The following is a 25913-nucleotide window of genomic DNA, read 5'->3' on the forward strand; positions in this document are numbered from 1 at the left end:
TTCATTTTATCTCTTTCCCAATACCCAAGTCTCATTCCTTACCTTTTTTATAGATTGGTTATGTAAGGTTTGTCCCAACCCATTAAAAGACCGTCGTTGGTATGGTGATGATTCTATGATGCAAGTTGATCATGAATTTAAACGTACACAAACATAACTTAATCCACTTTGTCTTAAACCACTTCAAAATTTTTAAATATGTAAATCGATTAGTTAACATTCATTGATTGAATGTTTCTTGGACTCTTAGGCCAGTTATTATTCATATTTAATAGTCATAAATTACTAAAAGTGAAAAGAGAACCGTCATATTCCTCTCACCTTTTCGTCCATATCTTCCAAACCTTTCATTTAAATTTTTTACCTATAGCTAACATATTTATTTATAAACCATGAAAATTTGATTATTTTACCTTTATTTTTCAAGATAACAGTCTGTCAAAGTTGATCGCATTTCTTTATGACTTCGGTAACTTTTTTTTCCATATCTTTGTAACCGTTAATTAAAATTTTTCTATAAAATCAATCAGCAATAACCAATATAATATTTCAGAAACCGTGAAATTTTATTTATCAAGTCTTATTATTTTCCAACTATATCAAAGTTGATCTTGAATTTGAATGTACACAAACATAGCTTAATCCAGTTTCAAATTATTCCAAAATATAATTCGATCATTCGATTATTTCAAGATGGACTTGAAGGTAGGTGACAGAGCAAAGTATGGATGTAAATTTCCAGGCTGCAATAGTAAATATATAGAAAGAAAGATAAATAAACATTTTTTCGATTTCCCAAATGCTCTCCTGGTGTGTTTCTAAATGGGAAACTTTTTGTAAAATTTAATGTTGAAAATCAAATTATCGTTTGTGTGAAAATCATTTTTTGGAAATTGATTTTACAAATTGCAATAGAAAACATTTGAAGTATAAAACTATCTTAGGGTATGTTTTTTGGTTTCCCATAAACAGAAGTCCCTTAATTTGATACACGAATTAAAAGCCCTTTGGCTACTGATTACAAACTAATAACATTCACCCTACGAAAAAGTAATTTTGTTTTGAACATAGTTACCAACTAAGAAATATCTGTTCAATATATAATAATAAATAATAATAATAAAAGATATTCACTATATCATATAAAAATAACTTTCACTGACTTGAAAGTAGATTTGGAAATTTGTATACTTTATAATGACAACGCAATAAGTATAAAGTGTTTTACTGGTTTCATACTAAACATTATGGAATAATAAATTATAATTAACAAGTATGCATAATGACCATAGGTATGTAACCAAAAAGGAATCAATTTATAATGTTTTGTTTCCTTGAAGAGGTTATAATATTTTTTGTTTAATATAACTGCTGTGTATGTATGTTGGTACTTGTAAGCACGCCAATGTAGTAAAAATACAGTGAACAAAACTTTACAGTTACTTTATTATTTATTACCTTATTTATTTATCATAATATAATCCTTATAATTCCTTTTCTGACACACTCGAGTCCCAATATATTTATATCTAATAATCTTCTCTATAAATTAAATTTATGGCAAATTAATATTTCGTACAATTGAAAAAATAAATTATTTCATAAGTTGACTTGCTTTCTTTAAGTAAAAGCATCAATATGATGAACCTGTATATATTTTTAACAATAATTGCGTCTACTCAAGGTAAGTTATAAAATTATTCAATTTAAATGAAGTACTCTTAGGTTACAAAAATTGATGAAATAGCCACTGTATCTTCAAACTTAGATGCTAAATATCCATTACCTCCTGCTAGGGTAAATCGACCCTAATTTCTCGATCAAATTCGATTATATATATATCCCCAGAAAAATAATGAGAAAATGAATTTAATGCTCTTCTGCGTCTGATTCATCTAATAATAATAGGAGAGCTCAATTTAAAATGTTCCATATCATTTATAACTTTCCTTTTGCTAATGATCTGATTTAATTCAAATAGAGATGATATTATACTGTATTCTCACTTAAAATTCACTTGTCAATACAAATGTGAAGTAACAATAAATAATTATTTATTGCACTGAATACTCTCTGTATTATAAATTGTGTATTAAAATACCAGAATTTTTGCTTCTTGTGAGTTATTTCCACAAAACAATGGTTGTGTTGCATCGGCAAGGGGCGAGGTAAATATCTCAATTCATCTGATTTGAGTAAAATTAAATAGGGCGTAGAATTAAATGAAAATCAAATAATTGAGATTTCACAGAAAAGTAAGGCTATAATTGTTATATGTTTTTCTTCTTTTTCATAATAGGCTCAATCCGTAGATTATCCGCCCAGCCATGTTAAAATTACTGTAAGATGAGACTGTTGAGAGTTGCGAATATTATCGTGCTTGACTCACTACCTACCGGCTATCTGAAATTGTCTAATTTTACAGTTTGATTTCTTTAAAAAAGCAAATTTTAGCAATACACTTTTAGCAGTTGAATTAATGAGTATTCATTCCATTCTTATATGTTTTTCCTATTGTTTTTCTTCACTTAAATTCCTCTTTTTTTGTGCCTTTTCCATGAGTAGTCATAAGCAACTTCTCACTTCTTGTTTTATGCTTTATATTTACTTTCAAACTTTCAATAAGACGGAAATAAAGTAATTACATATTTCCTTATAGAGAGTAAGCGTGAGATGGCGGTACTGTATCAAAATTCGAAAATTTATTAGAATAACATAAAATTATAAATCATCTCTTCCTTAAGAGAGGAGAGGATAAAAAATTTATCGTTTTTCAAATTTATTATTCAAGATTGAATCAGTTTATTGAAGTGTGGCGACATCTACTTTTCAATGCTGTAACGTATAAGTTACATTAATTCAAACAATTTATACAGAGGACTGTAAAATTACAGTAAGCTCTATCATATAGATCTACACGTTACGGTGTAATATACGAATAGTAGTAGATGTCGCTACATTTCGGTACAATAATTTTTATGATTATTAGTAATTGTTTCAAGTATAGAAGAGACCTACACTTTAATTTCTGATCCGCATGTATAAGTTTAAAGACTGTACTAGACATAAACTATTGATAAAGCTGAAATATAATCAAGCGTAAATTTATTTATAGTATTACGGATAAAATATGGCGAATTTGTACTCTTTTCATAACATTTATAACAGCATCAAAATTACAGTTATCTGTATGATTAATATAAATAATTGATGTAATCTACACGTTATAACATAATATATGGCTATTAAGTACTAGATGTCGCCACACTTAAGAAGTACAAATTTCTTATAATTTAGTAATTATTTTGAGTATTTAAGATTAAGAAACCAAGATTTTAATTTCGGATCTGAATGGCTAAGTTTAGAGACTTCACTAAAAATAAACCCGAAATCTATTAATTCACATTTAAATAAGAACAATAGGAATAAAATATGAAAGTTACAGTCACCTGTAGTGAAATATACGGCTATTGACTAGTAGATGTCGCCATACTTGAGAATTGGAAACTTATAATTTAGTAATTATTTTGAGTATTTAAGATTAAGAAACTAACATTTTGATTTTGGATCTGAATGTCTAAGTTTAGAGACTGTACTAGATATAAACTCGAAATATATTAATTCACTTTTAATTAAGAACAATAGGAATAAAAGTTACAGTTACCTGTAGTGTTTTATACGGCTATTGACTAGTAGATGTCGCCGTACTTTAGCGAAATGATTCAATAGTGAAAAATTTCAAATATCTTTCATGATTATTAGTAATTATTTCTAATAGTAAATTCACTTTTTGGTTTACAGCAATTTCAGGAGGGACAGACACTGACATCAACCTCTACAAATCCCAACTATCGTTGAGATATAAAGATATCCATTTTTGTGGCGCGTCTTTGATAAACCAAAATTGGGCTCTTACAGCTGCAAGTTGTCTTGACGTTCATTCTACCGACTTATCAGTACAAGGGGGTACGACAAATTTTGCATCAAATTCAGGTGTTAAAGTGAATGTTGAATCTTTTATAATACATCCAAATTACCATAGACAAACTCACGAAGATGACATAGCTTTACTTCATTTTACTACAAGCATTCAATTAAATGATAATTTACGTCCAGCTATGTTGCCTTTTGAAGATATTAGTGATGTTACAGTAAACGCAGAGGTAGCTTTGATTGGTTGGGGCGCAATGGAACCAGATGGGAGCTATTCCGATGTATTACAGATGGGTGAAGTTTCGGCGGTTTCCAGAAGTGAATGTTATCTAGATTTTCCAAATATTACGTTATATATGTTTTGCGCTGGTATTTCAAACTTAGAACATATCAGCGCTTGCGCAGGGGATTTCGGCGGTCAAGCCATCGTAGATAATTGTTTGAAAGGTATTATTCTATGGTCCGATTCATGCGGGAAAAGTCCTACTGTTATGACTCAAATATCTACCTATAAAAAATGGATTTTAAGTGCTAGTAATATAACTGATTATGAAATATGTCCTCTGTCCTATTAAAATAAATTATTTTTTGGAATAAAATCGCAATAAATACTTTAAATATGGTATATACTTAATTCTTTTATGAACCTATAGCGACCATAGATAAATTAAAAAGCGAAGTTCGATTTAATGTTACAGAAATCGTAGTGACACCGCACGGCATGGATTAGTTATGCGGCTAACGTCACAAAACAATTTATAGATTCTTCTTTTTTATTTTTTCAACTGCTGTTGATTCAAATATTGTTAATGTCAATTTTCTAGGTTACGTTCGTTAATTGACTACATAATTACAAATTTGAAATGTAGCTTACAATTTCGGAACTATATAAAATAACAGTTCAAGAAAAATACATCGAAAAGAATATTCAAGGTCGTCTTGCCGGTTAGCTTTGGTATTTTCACAGCATATTCTGGGTGACGTCAAGATACCGGAGACGAGCTATCGACTGATAATGACGTCAAAGCGTCGGTTGCCGTAGCAACGCCGCTTTTCTCTGGAGTTTTCACTAGAAATCCAATCTGACCTAGACTTTGAAATAACATTATCGCGCTGTGATTGGAAAACGTTAACATCGCTTGGAATAAACATAGAGTGAAAGCTAATTAAAAGACGTTGATGGGTTGATACGTCATTATCCCAAATTTCTAGCGTGTCACTTTCGGATAAAACATGTCGTGTGTTATATTTTATGAGATAAATTCTGTTGAATATATTGAGAACTCGTTAACGGGATAAGTTGACAATACGAAATCAGCGCTTCTAGCAGCAGCAGCTTCGCAAGGGCAAACATGTGTCTGCGTGACGTCAATACCCCCGATGACGTACGCATCTTCAACAGGTATTATCCGTCGCCATGGCAACCCCCTCGAGCGATCTATAACCGAATACATCGTTGTCAAATTTATTTTTAATTTTCAACTGTTGAGAAATAATTCGAGGAGGTATTATTTCTAGATTTATATTGACAGGTGACAGTTTGCTTTGACCGTAAATTTCTTTTGAAATTGGACGTTTTCATAATAAATAAATTTAATTGTTTATTTATTAGTTTTGTTTTACTAATTAGTTATTAAAAATCTGTTGAAAATGAAACCAAATTCAAATAAATTAACATAGCTAAACATAAGTAGCATTAACTAAAAGTTTCTTACTAAATTAACTTAACCTAACTTTTTATTGTTTGGAAATTGATTCACAGACATCGGTACTAATTTCAACTTTTCGAAGTCATTTTTTCTTCGGGTTCTGCCTCTGTCTGTGAAGGATAAGATTTTTTAATATAAGGATTGTACCCAATTTAAGTTTCAACATTATTATTTCTTTGATTCTTTCGCGATCAACATCGTCTTTGTAGATGCGATCTGTTCTATGGTTGCAAACTATAAAATTTTCTTTTACTAGCTGACCCGGCCACGCGTTGCTGTGGCTGAAGTTTTTGTTATATTACATTATAGTAAACAATCTAAGAGGAACGATAAAAGAACATCAGACACGGAGTCCACTATGCTTATTTACACAGATGGTATTTGAAAAAAAAAAATGGTGATCTCCTTATTTGACTTTCTACTACTATAACCCTTTAGTACAATGAAATTATTTACGAACAAAGACGAAAATGTTGATGGTGGTATACAAATTCACTGGATTGAGATTTGAAGGGGAAGTACGTTGAACACAATTAATTAAAATGTTCTTACACTTGATATTAATCAGAAATCAATACAAAATAAAAATTTATCAGATTTATTAAATAAGTATATTACAGTATAATACAGTAAATAACATGTGACGCTTAAACATCATGAATGAGGTAGGCAAGGCAGACAGTCTTAAACTTTTAAACATTAATGTCTCTTTTTTTGAATTATAAATACTTTCAATTTCAATTTAATTTAACACCAATCGGTGCACAATGTTTTTGGTTAACCTGTCTTTAGCTAACACAAATAGATTCGACGGTTTCCCAACACGTGAACACGCAACATATAGTTGCCCATGAGAAAAACATGGATTTTCCAAATCTAAACCACAAATGGACATTGTTTGACCTTGAGATTTATTTATAGACATGGCGAAAGCTAAACGAATTGGAAACTGTAGCCTTTTGAAGGGTATGGTAGAATCTGATGGTATCATCGGAATACGTGGCAGCAAAACCACTTTTCCTTTAAACTTCCCAGCCAAAATGGTTGCTTCAAGAATGTTACCGGTGATCTTTTTGATGACCAAACGCGTACCGTTACATAATTGAGGCGGATTCAAATTACGGAGGAGAATAATAGGGGAACCAATCTTTAATCGAAGATTATGTGGTGGCATTCCAGGTATATCTAATGAATTTAAAAATTCAATCGGAAAATTTACACTTTCATTTTCATCAACAACAGTATCGATTGATTTAAAAGACATCAGATCGCCTGGTAACAACTGTTGTATCTGGAAGTTAATTTCGTCAACATCAACGTTTTTGGCTGCCAAAATCGCCCGTTGACTGAGCCATTCATGATTCAAATAATTATTCTGTATATCCGGGAAAATACTCTGAATCAATTCATTTTTATCCTGAACAACAGTGCAAAAATTGTCTGGTAGTTTAATGCATTGCGTATTTGGTTGCAGTTCTATTTTACCGTTCCCAATATCTAGTAGTTGTTCGGAAAATATTTGTGCTGATGGATCATTTTGCAATTGTACTCGCATATTTATGGTCAATCGAAGTGTTTCAACACTTCGCCATAAGAATGATTGTTTCAAACATGCATTAATCTCATCCGCGAAAGTTGAGCGAGGTATAACCGGTAAGGTCTGCCGGAAGTCACCAGACAAAAGTAAGATAACACCACCGAAAAGTCTATTATTGCTGTTTAAATCTTGCATAGTTCTGTTTAATGCTTCAAGTGAATATTTGTGTGCCATTGTGCACTCATCCCAAATTATTATAGAACTCTTTCGCAACACTGCAGCTATTCCACTATTCTTTTTGATGTTACACATTGCATCTGGTTTATTATGAACGTCCAATGGCAGCTTGAATGTTGAATGTGCTGTTCGCCCACCATCCAGTAAAGTAGCCGCAATGCCTGACGATGCTACTGCTAATGCGATTTTTTGTTGCGACCGTATTTTGGCAAGAATCAACGATATTAAAAATGTCTTACCGGTTCCACCGGGTGCATCCAAGAAAAAAAAACCGCCTTGTTCAGCAGCAACAGCCAGCATAATCCGATCATAAATAATTTTTTGTTCTGCTGTCAGTAATGGTTCACTGTTCATGATAATTGTTGCTAAACTTCCATGGTCATATTGCTTTTCTCGTTGTAAATCGGTATTGACTAAGTCGGTGGCTGGACGATTAGGTGATGGCATACCATAATGATTAAGTGGTAAATTTGAAATAAGAACACATAAATCCTCGATCAAGACCAATGCTTCATTGTACATCTCTGGTGTATAATCTATGTTTTGGCATTGATTTGTTTGTCTAATTCGGTGCAAGATGTCTTCTGTCATACAATTTTTATATTTTTCCCACAAAGTTTGTGCTTGCGAGGGATAACATGTCGTCAAAATAATTGCAAACAACTGACGAATGTTATTCGGTGTTGATGTCAACGCAGCATCAGCAAGCGTTAAGTCCCAATGGTTATCGTCTTCTAGCAATTGCAGTTCACGACATGCATCCTGGTATGTATTGAATACTCGACCATTAATTGTTCGTAAAAATTCAAAAGACGTTGGTCCGGGAACATTCACCAATAACAAACGTAAATAGAAGCACTCACGTTGCTTTGGATGTACCGTGTAAAGTCTCCCCAATGTCTTAGCTTTGAATATGCCTGTAATGGAAGGATGTGGTTTTCCTTGTTTCCGTGGCTCCCATTTTTTACTGGATTTGTTCCATGTGAAGTAACGTGGAACATCACCATACACCAATGTCTTCGCGAATTGGCCAAAAACATCAGGTTTTTGACACAATGTAAAAAATTCAGTTAGAGTCGTTTTCGGAGCTTCGAACGCTCTTTGGAGAACATTTTCTCCAGTAAAGTATACACGTTGACCGTTTTCAAGATGTATTGCCAGATGTTCCCGACTAGAATTTATGAGGGGGCATGCCTTATATAGCGTGTGGGCCTCATGTGGCAAATGGGGGGCATGCCGATTGAGGGATTTCCCCGCAACTTCCTCATGAGCACCTCACGGAAAAAATTATAAATATTGAAGTGAGGTATGCCGTATGAGTTTCCCATAAGGATATTATAGGGTAAACCTAACACATATATGGTATTTTAAAGAGATGGGCAATCCCCTCGTCTACCCCATGAGGGCTCGATTTGACAAATATCAAATATACTATTTTTGGTAAAATTAAACTTGTCACAATTGTTACTTTACTACTACTACTACTACTACTAATTGTTAATAGTACAATTGTTCATGAATTGTAATAATTGTTAATCGTTGTCTTATCGGATTTACCTTACGAAATTGCAATATTTTAGAACGTATTGCATAAAGTATATCGTTTATGTACATCGTATTGCGCATGCTCAGGTACACATAGTGTACATAGTACATATAGTTCAGTCGTTCGTGTATACTCTTAACCATATAATTATTGTAGGTTAATAAATAGTGATATAATTAAAATAGTTGATATATTCTCGAAAAATAATCACCATGAGTACTGATAATAGTACATCAAATGATGATGTATCAGAAGTGGTTGCAGATTATAAGTATAGACTAGTTGTTTTTGTTGGTAAGAAAAAAAAAAAAGATATTGACATAGTGCCATCGTCTTGGATTTTTTATGATGAAAAAACAGACACAATCAAGTGCAAATTTATGCCTCCACCATACGATGTAAAGCGATCGGATACGTTATCAAAAATGGTACAGAATTGTGAACAACCGATAAATGATTGGCCAGTTTATTCAGTAGACATCCGAGGAAGAGCTCGTAAGTTGTGAAATTATTCGATTGATTAATTTCATCTCGAATTTATATACTCTGAGAAAATAAGATAAATAGAACAAAGGTATGTTTCTTGTGTTGGATTCATTTTTCTAACAACCTCAATTAAAAAAATATTTCTAGCTTAAAAAAACTTTTAATGTCAATGTCTAACATGATATTATGATTACTATATTATTTTTAGTGATAAAAAATAGTTTTCAATACTGTAATTATTATTTAAATGAAAAAAAACTTTTTCGCAACAATTACAAAAAAACTCCTTTGTTCTAAAATTCTATTTTTTTCAGTTATCATTTTTTATTGATTTTTTTTATTAAGTACATTATTCTAATATTCAGGAACGTTTGAAGAAGCTAATGAATTGGCTATCCAATTGGAATATAAGCCATTTGCTTATTCTACACAAAATGAAGAGACAGCTAAAGTAAAGGCTGCTAATGATGTGCATTTTTTTAAAAATAGAAAAACATTCAGAGATGAATCTTTGAAGATGTTAAATGAAATCAACATCGATTTAGGTGAAAAAACACGTGTGAATAGAGGTAATTTATGATGAAAATATAGATTTTGTTACTTGGAAAACATATATTTGTAAGTACGAAAAGGTGATGATATATTTTAAATTTTTAGCTCAGCCATCATCGCAAAAGTTACCAACAGAAGAAGATAAACAAGATAGATATTATTCTTCCACAGACTCAGACGAAGAACATTGTTACGATGCATCTAGATCAAAAAAAAAGAAAATCATTACCAGAAAAAATATCAAAAGATCTCGCATATCTTCGTCCAGTACATCTGATTCGAATTTAAAAATTGATGAAAATAATCCACAAACACCTAATGTAATGGAAAAGCTAGATAAGAATTGTCAACCAGTATTATTATGCTCGTCAACAAACCAACATTCAATTGAAAAAATCGAAGGTGACCAATTTGGTAGGTATTGAAAGATGAATAGAAACCGCATTATTAATTATAATTATCAACATTTGGGAAACGAAGTATATTCTTTTCTTATGTTACAGAAAAGTTATATCGTATGATTGATGCCCGCTTTAAGACTTTTTCAAATGAAATATCGGAGAAATTCACTAAACTCAATAGTCAATATAATTCATTATCTTTACAAATTGGACAGTTAAGTGGAAAAATTATTGAGATTCAGCATCAATTAACAAAGAATAATATCAATAACACAGATATTGAAGTCGATAGTGATGATGAAAATGCTGAAATAAAACTTCCATGTAAAACAAAAATAGATTTTGATCAGTTCGATGAAAAACTTGAAAAAGATAAGAATTTTCACAAAAAAATTCGTAAGTATTCATGTTTAAAAAAAGTTTTTATTATAATATTAACGATTTGAATACTTACCGAATATTGAATTATACGTTTAGGTTCGGAAATTACTTCAAAAAGTCAATAGACGCTTACCCATAACTAGGAATTTTGGCGAATTATTAAGATATTGTATATCTCGCGATGTAGGTCTCATGTTCGCTCCAGTTAAGACTTCAAAAAAAAAATCACATGTATTCAAGGATACATGTCTTTTTAAAGTTATAAAAGGTTAGTGAAATTAATGTTCAAGTTTCACAAAATGAATACAAATAATTAATAAATATTGTATTTAATATTTATAATTGTCCTAAATTAATGTTTTCTTTTTAGCGACGCTCAGAAAAGTTTTTTCGAAACCAGGCGAAGATGTCCCAGACCAAAATATTCTTGATGCTATGGCTTCAGCTCTACATAATTGTAAAGACTGGGACGGTGGACGAACTGCTCGTTCCAAGAAACCTGCTGAAGCTAATAGTGAAATAGACAATGAGCATTTAGACTAGTATTTCAGATTAGTATTCTTAATTGCGTAACTTTTTTATATAAAGTAAAATATACATTATGTAGTTTATCCCGTGCATTATATTGTATTCTGAAAGTTTGATTTAAAAAATAGTTCTTTATTACTTATTGTATTTTAAGATTGTAATGACTATGAATGTATTGTTTGTAATTGATATATCTATATATATTTTAAAATACATTATTTTTAATGTTGCCAATGAAATTCGGTTAATTTCCCTGAAAATTTTCAAATAGGGTAACAGTTAATTTTCCTTATGAGGTCCACATGCGGTATACATAATGATGCACGAATGAGGCAAGGCGTTATATACCCTTTGTGCGCCCTATGAGGCAGCATCATGAGGTCCCCACGAGGCAGTGTGGCTAGCCTCGTGAGGGCCCTAGCTGAACCCCTCCCAAAATTCTAGTCGGGTTGGACAGCAGGATCTCTTTCGTGGATGGGAAAGCTGAGAATATGCCAAATAGCTTCATTGCTGCTAATGTATCTGCCCATTTGGTATCGTGCTATTTCGTCATTTTTATTTATGTTTTGTACTTCAAATATGGCCAAATCACTGCCTTTGTTTACATATTTACAAATATACTTAATTGATTTAACAGAACTGCAAAGCTCAACATTGATATGAGCTTTGTAAGTTTTTGAAAGTAGTGGTGAGTATGGTACCACCCACTGATTATCAAACTCAACTTGATTTGGAAAGTTCGGCAGTCGCATTGTAAATGTGTGGCCACCATTCTCAGTACTTCTGCGGCGATACATTGGATAACCATCAATATCCGTGATCGTGTCATTCGTATGCGGCTTTGGGAAGTTTTTTTTACATTTTCCATTTTCCATGCACGGTGACGTCATGTTGAAAGCACCGCATGGCCCATGGATCATGTGTTTGGTGACAATATCAAATAATTCTTGATCAATTAATGGGTCTGGAATTTCGGCTGAAATTATTTGATCGATTTCTTCAGGACGGATTCTATCTTTAAGCCAAACCAAAATGTGGGCATGAGGCAAACCTCGCTTTTGCCACTCTATCGTATACAGCCAACAACGTGTGATACCAAAAATTGAATATTTAACAATAAAATCAATTAAGGATTTCAATTTTTGTTTAAACACCCGTGCAGTTAAATCATGACGATGAATGGCTTGTTGTCCTGGCAATAGTAAAGTTTGTATCTCTTCCCAATTCGGATTACATGTGAATGTAATAAATAAATCCGGTCGGCCGTAATGACGTACGTAAGTCATCGCATCTTGTATGTATTCCTGCATGTTCCGTGGGCTGCCGATGTAGCTTGAAGGTAAAATGAAAGCATTACCGATGTCATTGGGATTTAAATTTCCATCGATGTTTCCAGCAACAGCATCTCGTAAGTGAATATATTCTTCCGATCGTAGTTTCGCCTGGTTGAATCGAAGGAATCGCAAGCGTTCGCTTTCGACCTTAGCATACATATCAACAATGTATTGATGGAACAGCTGACGATATCGAAGGATATAATTGTCTTGATGTTGTCTAACCATTATTCGGTGTGCGTAGTAGTTCATTGAGCTAACTTTTTTATTTCTGTAATCACCTAAAAAAATAAAAAATAAAATGCAATACGAAATTAAAATCTATACATACAGTAAGAAAATAAATAGATAATTGTCAAATTTACCGGTATTTGGATCATACTGTTTGATATTGAGGTGATATTCATCTTGTCCTTGCCAAAATATTAATGGATATTGTAGTGCATCATATGAACGGTGTAGATCCGAAATCGTACTGACAGTGTTGTCTCGCCGTGTAATTTTTATAGATCTTTCGTCAACTGAATCACCAACCATGATAACAGCAACCTCATCAACAGTTGGAGCGTTGAATCTACCAGCATGTTCACCTAATGGTACTTTGTCGGCTTTAATGACGATTTGATAATTGTCATTTTGCAGTCGTGGCGAAACTCTTTTGATCAATTGAATTAGTTGATTGTGATCTTCTAAAAAATTTTCCAATAATATCACAATTGCTCTTTCCTCTGCTTGTTCAATAAAATTATACAGGCACCGAGTCGTCACGCGCTCTTCACAATCGCCCATAAAATAAATTTGAAGAAATTTCGGATTGTTATCAGGCATTGGCATCAGTGATCCGATTTTATGGTACACCTGGCCTTGAATTTTGAATGAAGTTTCAAAATTACGTCCATCGGATGCACGATCGCAAATTTTAGTTGCCCCAAATGACGTCATTTGGAAGCAAGAATTAAATTTGCGTATCTTACGCAAAAATAATTTGGAATCATCTGAATTGCCAGTAAGAAGGGATAATAAAGGCTCCGGCGGAGCGGGTAGAGGTGACAGCACAACTTTTCCTGATGCGCAGCACATGCCGGCTGCTTCATTCCGAAATTTCAATGCCTGACAATATTGACATACTTTATCCATTCCACCGATAGCAATTTTTGAATGCGCTGAGTAGTTAATATCTGGTGCATATTCAAAGGCAAGCCGAACGAATGATGCACGTGTTAATGAGCGGCTGATCCGTTGCCTTTGTCGATCTAGTACTCGTACTGTAGCTATGTTTCGTTCTCGTGCCGCTCTTGTTCTCGTAATATTCTGTCGCAGACGTTCGTCACGCTGTTCTTGAGATTCTTGTGCACGACTTTCTGCAGTCCTGATTCTTTGAGCTGCATTTCTTGTTTCGATTTGTTCTGGTAATTGCTGAGCTCTTTCAACACGTTTGCGTCGTGCCTCTCTGGTGCACGCGTTATTCAGTTTAGATTTTTTCGGTGGCATTTGACATTATTAATTTTAACAGATAATTTTGACTGTCAAATAATAATGTCAAATGCCACCGAAAAAATCTAACCTCAACAACACGTTTGCGTCGTGCCTCTCTGGTGCACGCGTTGTTGAGGTTAGATTTTTTCGGTGGCATTTGACATTATTAATTTTAACAGATAATTTTGACTGTCAAATAATAACAGACGAATAATTAGCAATAAATTAAAATTGCGACTATAATTTGAGATTTAAACTATCCTATCTCTCAAGTTGGATCGAACTGCACATGGTGTGCAAATTTTATTATAATCGGTTAAGTGGTTTAGGAGTCCATTGAGGACAAACATTGTGACACGAGATTTATATATATTAAGATGTAGTCAGAGTGCGTTCAGTACAGCACAGCCTCAAATAAATCAAAATAATGTAGTTTCAGAACTGTCAATGTCAAATATACTAGACAGTTGTGGGGTTATGGTTATAATTGTGGTGAGACGTATGAAGTTTTTAAAGACTTTAAATTAATTACTTGACTGAGAAGCTCTAAAAATATGTATTTTAAGCATTAAATGAATAAAATACTGTTGACTTTTCTAAAATATTGTCTTCAAATCTAAATTGCAGGAAAGTTGGCAACCCTATCTGTTATTTTTTTAAAAGAGGTTCGTAAGCGTCGTCGATTGACAGATTCATATACGTCTTTCTTGTTGTTTCAGCCATAACCTAAGAAACTGTTTATAAACTTTAAATAGACGAATTTTTCTTTCAACAAACATAATTTATTACATTTTCAATCGAATAAAAAAATATTTATTTGTGTAAACATTGTATTTGAAGTAGATAGTTTTCGAATATGTCATAACAAAATATGAAATGTTGATGATAAATTTGTAAATAAGGCAACGATTTAGGGGGCGATTCTTGAAATCATGAATGAAGGTCGAAAGATTTTGGGGAGATACCGGCGCAAAAGCGATATGGTCGCATTATGCCTATACGCCGGCAATTTGCCGGTCGAGGCACATGGCAACGCCTACGCGATCCTGATCATGACCTTGCACCTGTGGAAAGGAGCTAGTGTTCGATTTATTTATAGAATTGGCCTTAAATGATGTTGAATTCGTTTTATAAAAGATAATTGACGTATGGAGGTTTGATTGAGATCTTTCAGCTCCACAATAAATCTGAAATCATAGTAAATGAATTTGGAGGTTAAGGATTTTAGCACAAACAGATTTTTCGATTCACAAAACAAACGTGAAGTTATAATTTAATTTCTTAAAACAGAAATAAGTCTAGAAAAGTCTTTTAAACTATAATTTTGTACAGGGTCTTTCTATCTAGTTTAGAAAACAATTATTTTTCTGAATTTCTACGTTTAATACTTGTCAGTATTATTCAGCTTTCTACTGGATAGGCTACATGTTGACACTGTTGCCAAAATGTTGGTTGTATAATTTAATTTATAACATTCGACATGTAATCATTTTCACAAATACATTTCGAAAGAAACTGAGCTCTTAAAGCAGGTTTCGGTAAACGAAAAATACGAATAATTATTTTTACCGTGTAACTCAAACAGAATAAGTTGTTTTTGTTCTATAGTTTAACTTGAAGAAAAGAAGTTTTTCATTTAGATAATAAAATCTCCTTATTTTTTTTGTCGTACCGTATTAATAATGATGCAAAATCCCCAATAATGCCTTTCTACTCAAATTAGATTTGGCAACCTGGAAACCCTACGTTAATGTCATTTTCTATAAGATTGAGGTTAGGTAATTAATAATAAATAACACGGTATATTTTAATAGAAAACTTTCATACATATTCACAAAATAATTTCTTATTTCTTAAGCTGTGTTCACACTATATCGATCGTTATTCATCTTATAGTTTAGTGAAGTATTTTTAATTTATTTATAATTAAAAAAATAAGTGATGAAGAAGATGCTGTAATTAACATTAACACAGTTGGTAGTCAGCTGGACCGCCGTCGCCGCCCAAGAAGGTTTTGGGTACGACCTAGTCAATAAACAGATTTTGTCGATCGACATAGTGTGGACACAGCTTTAGACCCTTTTATATGTTTTTGCTGCTAAATTGTTTTGATTCTGTACAAATATCTTCTACGTATACGTGTAGAGGGGCTGTAAAACCAAAACGAATCTACAAATCCCGACAAATAACTAAAATCAAAGAATTTTTCAAAAAAAAAAGAATCCTCTTGAAAGATTTAAGATTATAATAATAAAATGATGAAGTTAATGGATTTTAAGACAACGAACCAAATTGAACGAAACAAATTCATATATAAATAATAAATTTTTCGTAATCAGGTGCAAAGAAACTGAAAATGAAACATCAAGCTGCCATTATTACTAAATTGAAAGAGGGTTGGTCAATCAGAAGACTGGCAACCCATCTAGTTCTTAATGGGTCCTTGCGCCGAAAATTTGGGTCTGGAAAAATAAAAATTTCGAATGACGCACTTAATTTTATAAGGGATCATTATTTTGAATCGGCTGCTAGTTCTGCATATGGAACAAACTTTTAGACGGGGAGCTAGCTACAAAAAGCAGCATCGATTTGGTACACGGCGTTTGAGTTCGTGAACTGTAAGAAAATACTTAGTACATCCCCGAATGGCATTTCTGGCTGTTCGTTCAGGCCGCAAAAGATAATTACAGCCGGTTATCCACGACGAAAAATGTGCCGGAAAAACTGATGAGGTACACGCGTGAAAATTGATGCATGCTAATGTGAGAACCTCAACTAAGAGCGGTACACTAATGCCAGAAATGAAAAAGGTTGGGAAACCCTCGCCAGACGCGACTCAAAAATTCGGAAAATCCCTGATGATTTTTTTTTATTTGAGGTACAAAAAATGATATTTCTAGTGGTGTCAATGAAAAAGCTCTGGACTATAACGACTTTGAATGCTATCGATTTTAAATTTACGTCGACCTTATTTAGTTTTTTCAAAAGGTTTTCCGACCAGATACATTTCTGGCACTGTTTTGCCGTTCTTAGTTGGGGTGCCTAGAAGCGCAAAAAAAATTTTCACGCGTGTACCATGTCGTTTTTTTGACTGATTTTCCCGAACTTTGGATCGCTTCTGGCGAGGGTTTTCCGACCGATCCCGTTTCTGGCATTAATGCATCGCTCTTAGTTAAGGTCCCCAAATTCATGTGAAAAAAATTTTACGCGTGTACCTTGTCGGTTTTTTCGTAGGGATTTTCCGAATTTTTGAGTCGCGTCTGGCGAGGGTTTCCCAACCTTTTTCATTTCTGGCATTAGTGTACCGCTCTTAGTTGAGGTTCTCACATTAGCATGCACCAACTTTCACGCGTTTTTCCGGCACATTTTTCGTCGTGGATAACCGGCTGTAATTATCTTTTGCGGCCTGAACGAACAGCCAGAAATGCCATTCGGGGATGTTGTTTTTTGCTGTTTTTTGCTTGGACTATTTCCAGAATTCTGCAATTTAGCAACAACAACCAACAATTTTTGAGTATATCCATTGCGGTATTTCAATAATTATCATTCTAATTGATTGCTTATCATCTCCACATTGGAAACAACAAAAATACGATGCAATTATAGTAATCGTAGTCGTTCTCGAATCAATTTTCTCGCGATATTTTCACAGTGAAATTAAAATGCCGTCGTCAATTCGTACTACCAGCCTAATGAAAAGGTGATTATTAAAAGCTGAGATAGATAGGAGGTTGTAGTAGCTTCTGGGCAACGATGAAGTGGGCAGAACTTGAAAAAAAAAAATCACGTCAAACTATAAATAATAATTAATTATTGAAACGAGAGAACGCGACCAATTGCATGACGACGTTTCGAAACGTGACTATCAGAACGTTAAATATACGAGGGACGAACAGAAATTAGAATATCGCGTTTGAATATGTTTTGTATTGAAAAAATATTTCGTATTGCTTGTCGTCGAATAGCCACTTCTTTTAGAAGATACACCTTTAGCCATTCGTCGTGATATGTTTTTACGACATGACACATTATTTCATATATGTTTTTAGGTCGAACATACCCTGGTAGCCTGATTTCATTTGTATGGTCGACGACATCTTGAACATCTAATTACATAGTTAGTTATCTTAGTTGTTACTTGGTTTATTTATGTTTTGTTAGTACTAAATACTAATTTAACATTTAGATAACGTCATCTATCGGCATTAATAAGATCTAAATTACAGCAGGTAGGGTAATGAAACAACTCTAATTTTTCCTTCTGAAGCTGTAACCAAATTCTTTGGTTTGGTTTGGTTTGAGCGATCAAAAATCTTCTTTCTAACGGTATTAATTCTGTGTGAGTTCTTGGAGATATTTCATCCCACAACAAACTCTTCTTTGAACTGTCATTCTCCGATATAACGTACATAACCAAAGACTTGTCCTAACCTAATCTTGAGCATTTAATTTCGTGTGTTGTCGTGGTTTTACGGCGTTTCCTGGTTAATTAAAGAGTCTCAGTTACTTCTGACTCTAATTCTTCACGCAAGTCTCAAAAATCTAATTCACTGTTAGTTACGATTTCTCGCGAAACATCTCTGAAGTGAAGAATCGGAATGAAACTATTAAAAAATTATAATGAGTGACGTCGAGTCTTAAATTTTGATATTAGATGTATTGGTTACGTTCTAGAAGCTTCTCATATGCCCCCGGTAGTTAAAAACCCATAAAGGCGAATTAAATGATTAAGATATCGCCTTATATACCTGTGCACCTTTCTGATATGTGCATATTCGTATATAAAATATGTAAAAAAACATAGGCATCGCCATCGGTCGTGACCAGAAATAAATTAGTCCTAACAAATGTAACGTGGGCGATCTTATAGTTTATTGGGATTATTTTTAATTTCCGTCAGCGGCGGCAAGCGCCTATGACATTGACAAATTATCGATTGAAAGCACGAAATTTATTATATACCGACCGCCCCGAACGAATGTAAACAAGGAAATCGAATCATTAACTTAACTACTTTTAACGTTTTTAAAGAATTTCTTCTTTTTTATCATTGCCCGTACCAGTTCAGTTGGGTTTAGTTCGCGAAGATATGGCGGAGTTCTAACACAAAGAATACAATTTTTTTCTCGTGGAACCGCGATATAAAACTCAATATTCTTTGAATTCCCAATTCCTTAAATCTTCTTGTATCCATTCGGTTGTGAGCGATTGGAAAAGAAGGTAGATAAGAGCAAAAGCAATTATTGGGATACGCTACAAGGTCTGAGACAGGCAAAGACTCTTCTTGGGAAACTATAACCAAGAAAGATGTGCTAGATGTGCCTTAACTTAAGTAACGAATATTAACAGAAGTCCTATCGGGGTACTGTCGTCTCAGAGGACACCTAAAGATACTAGACCTAGATAATTGGCGGGCAAATTTTGTTGCACAGAAGACGGAACCTCTATACAACTCTCGAAGTGTGAAAAACTACGGAACTCCGGAGCGTTACACCTGGAAGCGTATGAAATGGATCCTTCGAATCGCAGTGTTTATGATGCACAGGGTTTTTGACCAGTCAAAACCATTTTTTATTGTTCTGTACAGTTTATGGATAGAGAAGACGAACGAAAGCCCAAAAACTCGTATTAGGTCTTTGGTATTCTTTACTTTACTACTCCTTCGTGCATAGAAATACAGTGCAACCTGGTTAAGTGGGACCTCTATTGTTGAGAGTTGCAATGAGGTTCTTTTTCAATAAATTACATCTGTTAATTATGATTTTTTCGATGTTTAACACAAAATAACAACTTTTATCACACTATTATTGTGGAGATTGTGGTGTGGAGAAAATTCGGTCTCAGTGTATTTATGGAAAAGGAAAACTCAAACGAAAACGAGCAGCAGAGTATCCTGAAGTTGAAAAGTGTCTCTGTACATGGATGAAGCAGATACGGAATAATAACATAAAGATTAAAGAGAAAGCTCAAGAATTTGCAAGTAAGAACCATAACGAATGTAATGAGTGGATTAAAAACCTTCCAGCTTTATTACAAAACTGAATTTTTTTTGGTTTTTAATTGTCACCTTCCGATGACTAACGACGAATAACAAAAGTTAACGTGTCAAAAATTTAAATACTTTAGTCAAAATATTTAAAAACATTACACTAAGAGGAGAAGGACAAAACCAAAAATTAAATTGAAGTGAATGTTCGAAATGGTTGCCACCAATTTCCAAAAATTTATGGATTCTTTTTAAAAACCCGTGCTAAGTGGCGTTTCGAATTTCTTGCGGTGAAAAAATTGGAATATTTATATGGCATTTCGCAATGTATTTGAATTAGTTTGAAATTGAAGTAGATTGGAGTATTTGCTATTTAGGGCAACAGATAAATTAGATAGATAGTTTTTTCAACGTTAACTCGAGATATATGAATTGTCTAACCAAGTCCCCTCAATTTAAAGCGTAGAATCCAATGGTAAAGAGAAAAATGGGAGTTGACGTTTGAAAAAATTAAGTTTTTAGATAGCGAAATTCGGCACCATTTTCTGAACACCCTATATAAATTTTTGTCAAGGTTTTCACAGATTTTGAAAGCTCTAAGTGTTATTGGTCCAAATCTCAAAAATATCAGACCTGACTCACTTAAACTTAGAAATATAATTTTTTTAGTGGAGGGTTGCATGTGTCCAAAAATTTCGAAAATGTTAAATAATTAAAAAACGGTGGACTTTAGGCTTACTATGCCTTATATAAAGTTATATTGAAATTTCGCGTAGATTCCAAAAATTTAATAAAAAACCACAAGTTTGGGTCCACTTCCGGTATAACCGGAAGTTTCAGAAAACTGAGATTATTTTAGCTGAAACCCGTGCAAGCAAATTTTCAGAACACTAGTCGCAGTTCATTTCCATATACATATCGATTCAGATCGTCATGAAGGACCCTGTGCGAATAAATCTGGAACCGAAAAACTGCTAAGATGCTTCAAGGGTATTAAAACGTTGCCTGTCAATTTACAAAACAATAAAAAAGCCCGGACGAGTACTGGATTAGTTAAAAAAAGTGAACGCCGATACGAGGGCCCAAAAACAAAAAATCATTATGTTTGTCGACAACTGCACAGCTCACAACAATAAGCGGGGGCCTCTGTAAAAGAGACAACTATAATTTTAATGTCTTAGTCCCTTGAGATTCCAATTAACTAGGTTTCTATATGAAGATATTCCAAAAAGACACATATATAAGGTCAGAAATGAATACTGTTTAAAACTGGACGTGTCGAAACAATTTTTTTTACAATGGCAATAAATAAAAATCATAACAGATTCGTGTGACAAAAACAGTGTGCATACTAGTGTAATTTACCATATTTTATGAATATTTTTCATTGCTTTTATAAAGACTTCAAAAAACTCAATTTACTTTCTTGATACCACACCACGAAATATTTGTTCATAACAAATTGATACATTGAAGTGAAATTGATTAACTACAATAATAAAAAGAGGATAAAATAAAATTTAAAGGCATAACTGCATATCGGGACGAGGTTACGACGAGCTACAAAAAAATTTAAGTATTCAATGACCCACCGATACTCTCTCTCTCCGATTCTTCGACGTAGTTGCTAAGCATCGTTTTTTATAATTACGTTATGGTTTATTTTAACGCGCATTGTTCTGGTAATAAAGCTTGAAAGATACTCAACTCGACTGACTAGTTATTCTCATTAAGACAGTGTTTCATTCACAAAAAGCCTTGATGCAAAAAGCATCGAAAATTTAATCTCCAGTTGTTGGATGTGTGTGTTTATGTGTATGACCCAATTTAAATACAGTTCCTGGTTTTTGTTTATCCGCAATCTGTTTTTAATATAATAATTTGTTCATAGTCGTGTGCAGAATATTTTCTAAGCAAGAGATCTATTTCTACTATTAATTACAAAAATTTTTAATCAAAAATTAATAACGATATTAATATTTTTTCCTTACCTGTGATATTTCTGTTTATTTATTGTCACACGTCTATTATTTTGTTAGTGTTAATGGATGATAATTTTAAAATGTGTTTAAGAGTAAAAATTTCCCAACAATTGTTGCCCTCACTCTTCAAAACAAGTCAAGTTTATGTGGCATGGAGATTTCCCACAGTGTCGTGGTTATATTCTACATATATATATTATCATACATGGAATTCAAAAAACTTCATTTACGTACGAGTACTCTATGTACATTTCTTCTTTTTTAATAAAATTATTGTTACAGAATAGATTTTTAAAAATAAGAAGAATTATTAATTTATTTAAGAACCCAGTAAGAAACTTTCGAGTGTGTAGGTGTGAAAACTAAAAAAAAAACACCTTTTACGTAAAAATAATATAAATAAACAGCGTTGATTGGTCGAATGGGACTGAATGCTTTCAGATCAAGATCGCGGACAGCCACGCATAGCATGACTTGCCACTTGTCATCCGAACGCCACTGTTTCACACAGCCAACTAAACGAATGTTCTTTCCGTGCCGGGATTTTAGACACAGATGTTTAAAGATAAGAGAAACAACAAACGTGGCGTACTTCAACAATAAAAAAAATACTTAGAATGAAACATTTGTTGATAAAATCCGAGTCTGAGCAACCTCAGATGAGCGATCATCAACTCTGATTCCGAGATGAGATTAGAATAGTAAGAAAAAATATGCTGCTAATAATTCTTTATGGTTGGAGGTTTTGTAATTTATAGTGGACACGAGACTGTTGTCCAGTCACAACCGTCTTAAAAAATATTACTCCAACACCAGAATTATACGGAGTATTTTGAAAATTATTAAAAAAAGTTGTAATCTATACAAAAAATTCTAATTTTGATTAAGTAAATGAGTAAAGTCGGGTGTACGAAAAGTTGAATCACGAAACGAAAAAGATTATTCAGATATATACGGGGGGCTATTTAAAAATAGTTGATGTCTGTAAGATATAATTTTTAAGCAAATAAATATATAGATAAATCAAATGAATAAGGGGCGTTCATGATTATTGAAAAAAGGCTGTAAATCGGATTTTGACCAAGTGGATGAAATTTAAATAGATAAGTTTAATTTCTATCTACTGAATTTAAAAACCAATAAATTGAGTATATAAAGTGACTAAATAATTCAATGTAAATGAAAATTTTCGAAAATTGAATCTCATAATGATGAAGAAAGGTTAATATATACGGGGTACTTGCAAAACTAAGAATGCATCTGTCAAATGTAATTTTTCGGCAAATTAATGAATATAATCGATAATTTGAGTGAACTGGAGTTTTATTTATACTGGATGTTTTTGAAAAGTTAAAAATCATTAAAGTGGGTATGTAAAATGTAAAAGTAATTCGATGTAGATGAAAATTTTGGAAAACTGAATGTTATAATAAAGAAGAAAGTTTAATTTATACGAGGTACTTGCAAAAATTTATAGAATCAATAAAATGCACTCGTAAAATATAATTTTTCAGCAAATTAATAAATATAATCGATGATTTAAGTAGCTCAAATCGATGAAGATGAGTTTAATTTATTCTGGATGTATTTAAAAAGTTAAAAAGGATTAAAATGAGTATTTAAAATATGACTTTTACTAAATTAACAAAGGAAAATCAATGTGTAAACAATATACAGGGTATATTGGAATTTATTTAAGAAACGACAATATTATGTAATATCTAAAATAATATGTTTTAGTAATAAGAAGAAAATGTATGTAACGACGTCATTAAATGTTAAAATGAACATGAATTCACTATTAACTGCTGTGTCAGGCGAACTGCGCATTAAATGAACGTCTTAGGTCAGTTCGAAAGCTGTACAAGTTTATTTACTAGTAATTTCAATTTAAAAGCTTGTAAGTTGTATTGGGAACTACTAATTTAGTTACGCAGCCAGGCCCATTATTGAAATAACAAAGTACTATTTTACATGAAACTGAAATAAACTGAAAATTTATCATTTATACACGTTGATGATACAAGAGAAACTTAACAAAAATATATGATGTCACGTGTGATTATATAATTAGATATTGGAAAGTTTTGATGGGAATTTCGAAACTACTTCATAGATCTGACTGATGTTGATAGGCTGATTCCAAAATGAAGTTTTTACACTTTGATAAGCTAAAAACAAACATGAAAATCCTTTGATTTTGCCTAAAAAGCTCCAAACTGCTTTCTGAATCATCAATTCTTTGTTACTTCCGTTCTTTTGTGAATAAACGTGGTATCCATTTGGAAAGAAGATTCTCCATGCTCAAATATCTTTATGCCAAATAGTCTCGAAGTTTTCTCATTTCTAATAATTGAGCATCATGGGTGTTTAGATGGAAGATCTGTCTATAATTTGTGGAAGAGTCACTTACAAATTTTTACCAACAAACGTTTAAAAGATCATCAGACAAAGGATTTATTGAGACCACTATAATGTACTCTGGGCTTAAAAAACTCGTAAATACTTGCTTTGCTTTCGGCTTTGAGCACTCAAAAGCCGAAACATTAAAATATTAATGAATTTTTGCTTGACATTGCGTACCCTGTTTTTCTGAAATCGAATCTACAATTATTCAGCATTGATTGGTAATCGTTCTTAGTTCATACTTATTGGAAAAATATGGGTTGGAGCTAAACTGATGGAAAGCTTCGTTAGTGACCGACAAAATGCCAAATTATTGTCCAATTGCAAGTCTATGGTGTACGACGTAAATAGAAGATAAACGGGAACACTTAGATTCCACAAAAGTTGAGCTTAGTGCAGCGTCAGATTCCTAATTGGAGTTGCAAAGACTAACTCTAAGGAGTATGTACAGTTTCGACAATTGTTTCTGTTTGAGAAGTTATGATTGGGCGATACCTAAATCAGCATAGTGAGAAGAAAAACATTGGAGGACCGGGTGCAGATAGAAGAGGCTAAATATGGAAGGCGCAAGTTGTATAGAGACCGGGTTGTTGATGGCCATTAATTGTTAGGGATGATAGGGAATGACTCAGAAGATTTCGGATTAGAAGTTTGTCCCGAGAACCTAAAACATGTGGAAGAAGATGCACAAAGATGAGTGGCGTCTTTACGACGTTTCGGAAAGGAGTAAACATTCAAAGAATTGAAGCATCGTTGAATAGAGACATATTCCGACCATGTAGTTGAGTACCAATGGTGACGTTTGATGTACATAAGCTTTAAGACTTGTTGAATGAAATTGTAGACTTGTTTAAATTGGGAGATTGTAAATGAAAAAACAATTAGGTTAGGTTAAGTAAGGTTCTAACTCTATGATCTATTTCAAGCAATTTCTTTGCCTACTAAACCCCATCCACGTTAATGCCGTTAAGTTTTCGATTAAATCCTGTATAATTATTTAAATCATCGTTTTATTTGGGAAGTGAATCCATTATTCATAAAAAAACACAAAAAATAATTACTTGCATCACTCGATCGGTATGTAAAACAATTGCAGACAGTGGCGCGTGATAAAAGCTTTTATTTACTTCTTTATTTAACTTTGAGCAATCCCTAGTATCTGTAAACAATCAAAATGAGTAAAATAATAAATAGGAAAAGCTAATACCTGATTATTGAAAATTTTGTACTTGAAAAGATTGTCTCAAACACTCTCAAATCTCATACTAAAAAGTACATTTAATATAAATGCCTAGAAAGGTAAATATCTTCACGCCTTAACAACTCTATAATTTCATAAACGAAGCTCCTGATGAGAAATATCTGACGACAACGATAGATCTCTTCCAGTAGTTCAGAGTTCAGACCTGTTTTGGAAAT

The 25913-nt window shown here is 32.9% G+C and overlaps 3 protein-coding genes across 4 annotated transcripts; 2 read left to right on the forward strand and 1 right to left on the reverse strand.

Moving 5' to 3' along the window:
* The first annotated feature begins 1538 nt into the window (after positions 1-1538).
* Positions 1539-4556, forward strand: LOC130894885 (trypsin-like). Its single transcript, XM_057801908.1, has 2 exons — positions 1539-1684; positions 3802-4556. Exons 1-2 carry the CDS (start codon positions 1639-1641, stop codon positions 4506-4508), a joined length of 753 nt encoding a protein of 250 aa, XP_057657891.1. The 5' UTR covers positions 1539-1638; the 3' UTR covers positions 4509-4556.
* Positions 4557-5183: 627 nt separating this feature from the next.
* Positions 5184-9008, reverse strand: LOC130895215 (uncharacterized). The gene is made up of 4 exons (XM_057802405.1): positions 8974-9008; positions 6862-8587; positions 6546-6789; positions 5184-5371 (listed from the first exon to the last, which is right to left on the reverse strand). The coding sequence occupies exons 1-4, from the start codon at positions 9006-9008 to the stop codon at positions 5184-5186; spliced, it is 2193 nt and encodes a 730-aa protein (XP_057658388.1).
* Positions 8929-11542, forward strand: LOC130895496 (uncharacterized). 2 transcript variants are annotated; one of them, XR_009059471.1, is made up of 6 exons: positions 8929-9457; positions 9814-10017; positions 10106-10414; positions 10504-10797; positions 10879-11050; positions 11153-11542. XR_009059471.1 is itself a non-coding variant. In XM_057802820.1 (5 exons), exons 1-5 carry the CDS (start codon positions 9175-9177, stop codon positions 11323-11325), a joined length of 1263 nt encoding a protein of 420 aa, XP_057658803.1. In that variant the 5' UTR covers positions 8929-9174; the 3' UTR covers positions 11326-11542. The 2 variants fall into 2 exon arrangements, 1 of the variants encoding a protein (XP_057658803.1); XM_057802820.1 differs by lacking the exon at positions 10879-11050.
* The last annotated feature ends 14371 nt before the right edge of the window (positions 11543-25913 follow it).

Source organism: Diorhabda carinulata, chromosome 6 (assembly GCF_026250575.1).
Source record: "Diorhabda carinulata isolate Delta chromosome 6, icDioCari1.1, whole genome shotgun sequence".
NCBI classification, from domain to species: Eukaryota; Metazoa; Arthropoda; class Insecta; order Coleoptera; family Chrysomelidae; genus Diorhabda; species Diorhabda carinulata.